The sequence below is a fragment of the Theobroma umbraticum genome, unplaced genomic scaffold (assembly GCF_002168275.2).
Source record: "Theobroma umbraticum cultivar Fairchild unplaced genomic scaffold, ASM216827v3 scaffold_30.0, whole genome shotgun sequence".
Lineage (NCBI taxonomy): Eukaryota > Viridiplantae > Streptophyta > Magnoliopsida > Malvales > Malvaceae > Theobroma > Theobroma umbraticum.
The window spans coordinates 3,376,979-3,384,695 of NW_018397254.1; the positions used below are offsets into that span (position 1 = coordinate 3,376,979).

The 7,717-nt window shown below is 31.1% G+C and overlaps 1 protein-coding gene across 1 annotated transcript; it reads right to left on the bottom strand.

Annotated features, from left to right (window-relative positions):
• Positions 1–4,396: 4,396 nt before the first annotated feature.
• LOC110418959 (Matrixin family protein) lies at positions 4,397–5,796 on the bottom strand. The gene has a single exon (XM_021431794.2). It carries the CDS (start codon positions 5,490–5,492, stop codon positions 4,413–4,415), a length of 1,080 nt encoding a protein of 359 aa, XP_021287469.1. The 5' UTR covers positions 5,493–5,796; the 3' UTR covers positions 4,397–4,412.
• Between the last annotated feature and the right edge of the window lie 1,921 nt (positions 5,797–7,717).

The following is a 7,717-nucleotide window of genomic DNA, read 5'->3' on the forward strand; positions in this document are numbered from 1 at the left end:
AATTCGATTTCGTTTTGATTGCATCTTTTCACATTTGTCAATCATTTCTATCTCTATATTTTTCAATAGATGTAGGTTCAAGATCTTCATTTTTTTTTCATAATATTGAACATTATATCATATGCGAAAATATCATTGATGCTTATTTTATTACAGTTTCATATTTTCCCATTATGACATAATTTATTAAGATTTTTTCATTTTCAATGATTTCATATATTTAAATTTTTCTATAATTCTATCAATTATGTTAGGAGTCTTTTCTAGAGTTTGTGTTTTCTCTTTCTAACCATATGGTATATTTGCTCATTTTCTTTTTTAAGGATTTTATTTGTGAAATTGATTAATTTCCCATGCTTTTGGCATGTTGTTGTTAATTTTACACACGCAAGTATACATATCAAATAAATACTATAGTGATGAAATAGAGTATTGTTCTCACAGAGATTTGTTCTTAAATTTTTACTAAATACTAAAATCTTATAATAAAGCAATCTTATTTAAGTAATCAAAATTTGTAAAAAATTAATTAAAATAATATCAAAATAAACATTAAATTAACTAACGAACTAAATAAGTTGAGAAAAGTAATATATTAAAGGCCTAGAATTATGGATTTATTCAACATTTCATCTGAGAATAATTTTTCTTATTATTTGTTTTTCCTAGATGGTTTTATTAATCTAGAATCCAAAGCTATGGACAAGTTTCTGTTGAGTTGCTTATACAAATACCTAATTTAATTAGTTCATTAAATATCTATAGGAATCAATTAAATTAAATTTATTAAGCAAGTGTCTTAATGTGGTTATATATGGCAATTGTGGTATGTTTACCCGAATCGCGAATTAGATCACCTAAGTGATGTAAACATACACTATTTAAATTTTAGTCCAATCTAAAATCTCTCTGTTTAATCTCAATTAAATTCACAAATCAGTTAACTATTGGCCAAACAATCAAAAACATTAAAATCATATTTGAATAAGCAAAACTACACCTATTCATGATAAATAAAAAAGAAACTAATATTCAAACTACATGTTGAAATTCACTACAAATTTAAAACGATAATTTAGCTCATAATAACAAATAAAAACAATATTCAAAGAAATTTAACCATGAATCCAAGTCAACAAAAAAATAAAAAAAAACACAAAAGTAGAGAAAGAAACTAATTATTTAAGCTTTATGATCTCCATTTTCTCTCAAATTCTCTTGTTTTCTTACTTTGTTTTTGGTTCCAAATCTTCAGAATAGTTGTTTGTTGTCTTCTCTTTAAACCCTTTGGATAAGGTCCCTTAAATAAGTTTCAAGTAACCTAATTTTCAAAATCTCGTCAAATTTTTATTTTTTAGAAAATCATCAAGTGCCGTGGTTTGATTTCTTGGTGTCGCGACAGTTTTTTTTGCTACACTAGTGCTACAGTGCTGAGCTCTCGGAAAAATTGTATAGTGAGCTTTTTTTCACCAACGCTGCAACCTTGTTCCCTTAGCACTGTGGCAGTTTATTAACTTCGAACGTGATTTTACCCTGATCTAGTCTAAACTAGAAAAAGTAATTAACAAAAAAGTTGTAGCCTTGTCTTTTAACTTTCCAATGGCTTAAGAATCATGTCAATTGGACTTTTGAATTGAAAGATATACTCTAAATATTGCATCATATTTAGTCCATACATACTGCTGCAGTGCTCCCACTTAGACAAATATTTTAACGACGATTCAATCCAAACCAAGTAAAGTCGTAAACATAAAAGTTGTAGTCCTTCATCTTAGAAGTCTAGTGGTTCAAGAATCACTTCATTTGGGGTAGACAAAGATATGGTCAAAATACTATAATATATACGAATAAAGTTATCATCATACTTGTACGGATTTTTATCGAATGAGTCTTTTTCATCAAATTTCTTACAAAAGTAATAAGAGAAATTACTAATACTACTCTTAAAATAATTTAAAATAAAATAATATAAAATTTAATTAAAATAACTTAAATTAACTACTCAACTTGTAATCAAGTTTAAACTAAAAAAATACTTAAAATGTTACAATTCGAACCTAAAATCTTAAAGATATAACTACCTAAGCCCCCAAAATGTATCAAAATAACTCTATATAATAGAGTTATTACATACTTTATCTTATAGGGACATCAATTCTAATATAAGCATTTGCAGCTAGTATATGAGATTTAGTCGTTCTCTTTAAGTTAATAAATACATCTGACAACTAATTTACTATATTTTATAAATGAATTATCTTTGAACTTTAAGTTCATATTGATTTGTGGGATGATTAAAATTAGATAATGATAACGCATTCCAAGAAATTTCTTTTTTCAGTTACTTATTTTCTCCCTTTATTATTGAAAAAATTGTTTAATCAAAATGATAATCAATAAACCTTTTCGTGAATAAATCTCTTATTCATGGTTCTAAATATTTAATTATAGATAGGTATTTGTATCCAACATATATTCCTAACTTCCTTTGAGGAATTATCTTTATGCGTTATGGTGGAGCCATTGAACATACACTGCATATTCAAAAAATTTTAGATGGAAAATATTAGGTTTCTGACCATAAACTAATTATTTATGAGAAAATTTATGATAACTTGTTAGCTGATGTGTACAAGTGCGACTGCATGAAAAATGACATGCCCTCAAATGGAAATGGAGAGTTTAGTTTTCATAAGTAATGGCCTAACAATTAGTTAAAAATATTTAATAAATGATTATGTTGTACCATTTTGTGTATGAATATGAGCAATTAGTTGTTCAAGAGTTATTTCAACTAATATACAATATTAATTAAAGGCTTAATATGTAAATTCATCAACATTGTTAAGATGAATAGTCATGATTGTATAATTACGAAAATGTTCTCGCAAACGAATGATTTAGACAAGTAATCTTGAAAATGTCAAATTGCAAGTTAATAAGAAGTACACACGTGACTATTTAATAGATATATTGATTAAAATAATAAAATATCTAAATGACCTACATGTTGCATGTATGGATTCATATATATCACCATGAATATATTTAAAAAATGTAAAATATTCAGTCTCAAGTTTTAATAGTGATGGTTTTATAATTAATTTACCTTGAGAGCAAGCAATGCATGAGAATTCATCAAATTGAAAATTCTTTTGGTTTTTTAATAAATGACCACATGAATTTTTAATAATTTGTTATATCATTATTAATCGAGGATGGCCTACCCAGTCATGCTAAGCATTAAAATCATTCGTAAACTTTTGGTTTACAATAACATGAATTTTAATAATTCTAATATTTGTATAATACAGTATTGATTAATATTCATATTTTTTTAATAAAATAATATACATATATATTAAGAACTTTCAAGTTAACATAAGATAAAATTAGATATATAATTTACTATTAAAAAACATAATAAAAACATGTTATTTAAATATAATGAGAACATATAAAAATATCTTCATGATAAAACTATACTAAAACATACCAATTTTATATTTGATCGATTTGATCTTCTTTTATAGTTGGTCGATTTTTAAAAATATTTAATCTATTTGGTCTTTAGGTATAAGAGATCAAATCATATAATCCACTTATTTACTCACCACTAAACTTATCTAATAAAGCTTTCTCTTTTTATTTTTTTTCTAACTTTCATTTTTACAAAATTTAAAATTTATTTTAAATTTAAAACAATACGAAACCAGATAAAATCTCAACAGGTGACAAGTTCGAAAAGCACAAACAATATAGGCTTTGTAATATGATGATAATACGGCCACGTTGCCGATGGCTTAGATTTGGATACATATAGAGGTTGGGCCCATCTCTTCCCATCCATAAGGAAAAAAAGCTTGAATTCCTTCAATTGGGGAATTAATACTAGTAAAAAAAAAGCTTTTTAATGATGTAAGAATGTATTACCAAGAAAATACACACAATCATAAAAGTATAAATAAGAATAAATCCTTTCTCTTTGTTTCTAATTTCAATCATATTATAAAGGTATTAATCAAACCTCAGCATACTTAGCTTTCTGTACATTTTCTACACAAAAGAGTTTCACTGATTTTCCTTCCCTCTCCGTTGCTTACTTTTCCGTCGTTGACCTGAGTGCCGAATATACGGTCAAGGGTTTGGTGTCTTTCTTGGTCGTCTCGTGCTCCAAAAAGTGTGTGCAACTTTTAAGAAGTTTGAAGCGTATATTTTTTAGTCAACAAAAAATTAAACACTTCATATACAAAAATAATTCACAAATATATATATATATATATATATATCCTTAAAAACCAAAGAATTGTTTCAATTCTTCTGTGGGTGTGAACAATTTTTTCATCACCCATAAATAATCCTGTAAAAAAGGAAAAAAAGAAAAGTTTAAAAGAGCTCAAAAAAGAAGCCCCTCACGTAATCATCAAAAGAAGAAAAAAAGATACCACTGCCAAAGAAAATGTCCACTTAGATGATCTACAATTTAGAACATTTCCTTTGTTAGAAGAATTTTCAGACTCTAACAAAGAGCTGAACTTGAAGTTGGGATTTGACCCATACAAAGCCTGGACGCCTTCTACATCATCAAGTTTCAGGTCCACCTTTCTACTACGAGGTCTCAAGCTCGGGTACATCACGGCTTCGGTGACCGAACTATGAGCCAACCCGAGTACGTGACCAATCTCGTGCGTCGCCACTGATTCCAGGTCAACAGCCACCTTTGATTTCACTTTCTCAAGATCAACGGCCCACGTTTCAGCTTCATCAAGGTGAAACCTCCCGTTCTCCGGCGAAAAAGCATGCGCCAACACTCCTAAGACCCCATCAAACGGTTCCCCGTCACCGTGATCGCCACGGAAAAACCCGATTTTGATATTGGCCGATTCATAATCTTCTATCTCTGCAAAGTTTACAGGAATCACCAAAGCCCACCTCGAAAACGCGCGTTCAAAAACTGTTCTTATTTCCGATAAGCTTATGTAATCGATCATGTTCGACGGTGAAAAAGCATACGTTAAAGTCATAGGCGATCCACGTTCCCATCTTGGCCTTCCATAGAAATAGGCGAAATGTTTCGTTGAATGAATTCTCGGGCCGGTGTCCGAAACGCCGCACCTGGGGGACATGATTGCTGATATCGTGCCGGAATCGAGCTTGCCTGTAACAGGTAACCCGAGCTTCTGTTGGTATAACATAACTGCGGATTCGAATTGGGTATCGAAAACGTCAGTGAAGTTGCCGTTTTGGTTGTCGGGAATCGAGAGGTAACCGAAACGTTGGAAGTATTTCTTGAGTTCCGACATGCCGCTGATGTGGCTTCCCTTCTCGGCGTCTTTAAAGCGAGTGAAATTATGCCACGTGGCGTTGCGAGTATCGGTAGTTATGACCGTTATTTGTTCCGGTATGATTCTGGCGGGAAAACAAGGAAGTGGAAAACAACAGAGAACAAGAAAGAAGAAGAGGAAGGAATAATAACCAAACAACGGAAACATAGTTTCTGTTGTTAGTTATTTTGGGTTTAGAGCTGAAAATTGAAGAAATCGGAAGGTTTATATTAAGAGATTAGGTTAGGATTAAACCCAAAAAAATTTCATATTTACATAAATAATTGAATTTTAATTTTTAAAATAATAATTGAAACATAGCAAAGATAAGATCGAGGAACAAGAAACCGTGAGAAAGTTAAATTGATTCTTCCGTGCGTGCCTTTTCATTGGAGATTCTGACTTTGGAGGCAGAGAATGGTGGGTTAACGACTGCCTTAGTTTCTAACGAGATTATTGTTTAATATTTTCGGCATCTAATTCGAATATTTTCTCGGGATTAAAGAGGGGATATACTTAATAGTCTTAGTTTATCTTTGATTGGTTCAAGTTTGGTTGACGCTTATTACTTGTTGGTTGACCAATTTAGCTGATTTCAGCATTTTTCAGATCACTTTCCATCAAGGTTTTCTCGTCTTAACTTGTTTGGTAAGACAATTCTCGGTGACTCAAGATCTTCGATTGCGTGCTTCATGTTCCATCAGTGAGACCATTGCTTTTGAATGGGTAGGCAGTTTTACCTGAAAACTGAAAATTCAGGAATGGCACAAGTCAAACAGTAACATAGAAATTTCCTACTCTCTTCAGGAAATTTTTAATCTACGAAAATTTTGTTCGTGGCATGCACCAGTCTTTTACGGCCAAGTTTCTTAAAATGTCCTTTTCCTTCATTCTCATTTCTTATTGTAGACCTCATACGCAAGCAATCGATTTTAAGTTGCAGTTTTTGTCATCAATGGTTAAGTTGTGAGAATGACTTGAAGAAGCAAGTAATCCAATTGCCATATGCAAATTCTTGTCTTAAATGTTCTTGGACTGTAAACAGGAGTCAAACTTTTAACTTGAAATTTGATTGGGGAGAACTTTTCAACTATATGAACTTGGGGATGGGCTTACCAAAATTGCTTTTGCTTTGAACGATTATCAGAAAACCTCTAAGAAAAGCTATTAATTAGGGGGTTAATTAGTTGAAAATTTCTATGTTTTAATAAAATACACTTAACCATCTATGCGAGGCTCCTCTGCTGTTGGCAATGGCAACCATGTATATCCATTTCCTGTATGATTCCTTTGCTATCATCAAATCACATCATCCTCCACCCCCTCCGGATGGCTGCTTATTTTAGTTTGCAAATAATGACACTTAAGGCCAAAGTCTTCCATGGTTTCGCTTTCATAGCGCAATGAAGTTATCTTGATAAATGGAAGTGCTACTCCATTATATAGTACTACTTCTTTCCTTCTGTCAATTGTCATTGGCTATTTCTCAAAGGGTCCCTTGCTTTCTCTTTCATATGGGTTTCTTTTGAGGGGATTTTTTTTCTGACCAGCTCCTTGGTTGATTTCATGATAGAAATCAAGTAAACATCAAAAATATCTTCGGGTTATCTGTTCCTCTGTTGGCCTTTGTCAAGAAAGCTGATGATTAATACCACCTTGCCTTAATTCTTAAATTAGAACTATGGAGATGACACCGTTTTTTGGTCAATGTTTGGACCACCTAAAAATTAACTACCAGCTAACAAGTGTACTTTGGGGAATTTCAACATTCCCACCATTGTTGCTTCCACCTTTTAATCCGTGCATATATGGCTCAAAATTTTTACAAGCAGAGTTCAGTTAAACATTAGAAACGTTATGAACTTTTTGTCATGTATAAATTATAATAAAAAAATACAGTCTGCGTTGATATTTTAAGAAAAGAAGATAAACTACTTTACAAGTAGCCATTGAGGATGTCATGATGAATGGGATTTTGAGAATAAACAAATGTATGCTGACGAAATAAGATGCCCATTCATTATAACTTAGAGAAGGGTATAAAATTCTACCAAACCATAATCAATTAGAAGACTTAAGTTATTGGATTTTCTAGGTGAGGCATATTAAGTGGCTGAAGCAATTTCACCCAATGTAATTTAAACTCCTATCACACAATGCCACGTCACCTAGTGTATTGCATGTTGACAGTCAATTCATAATTTTATATTAATATCTATCAACTTAAAATCTTATAAGTATTTATTTCAGACTCTCTATTTGACCTGTTATGTCGAAATGTTCAGATATTTCCACATCAAGATTTCGATTTTTCTCTGTAGACTATTTAGGAGATATTACATACGTTTACTTGACATCCCAAAAAGCCCACATACCTAAAGTAAAACGATGGG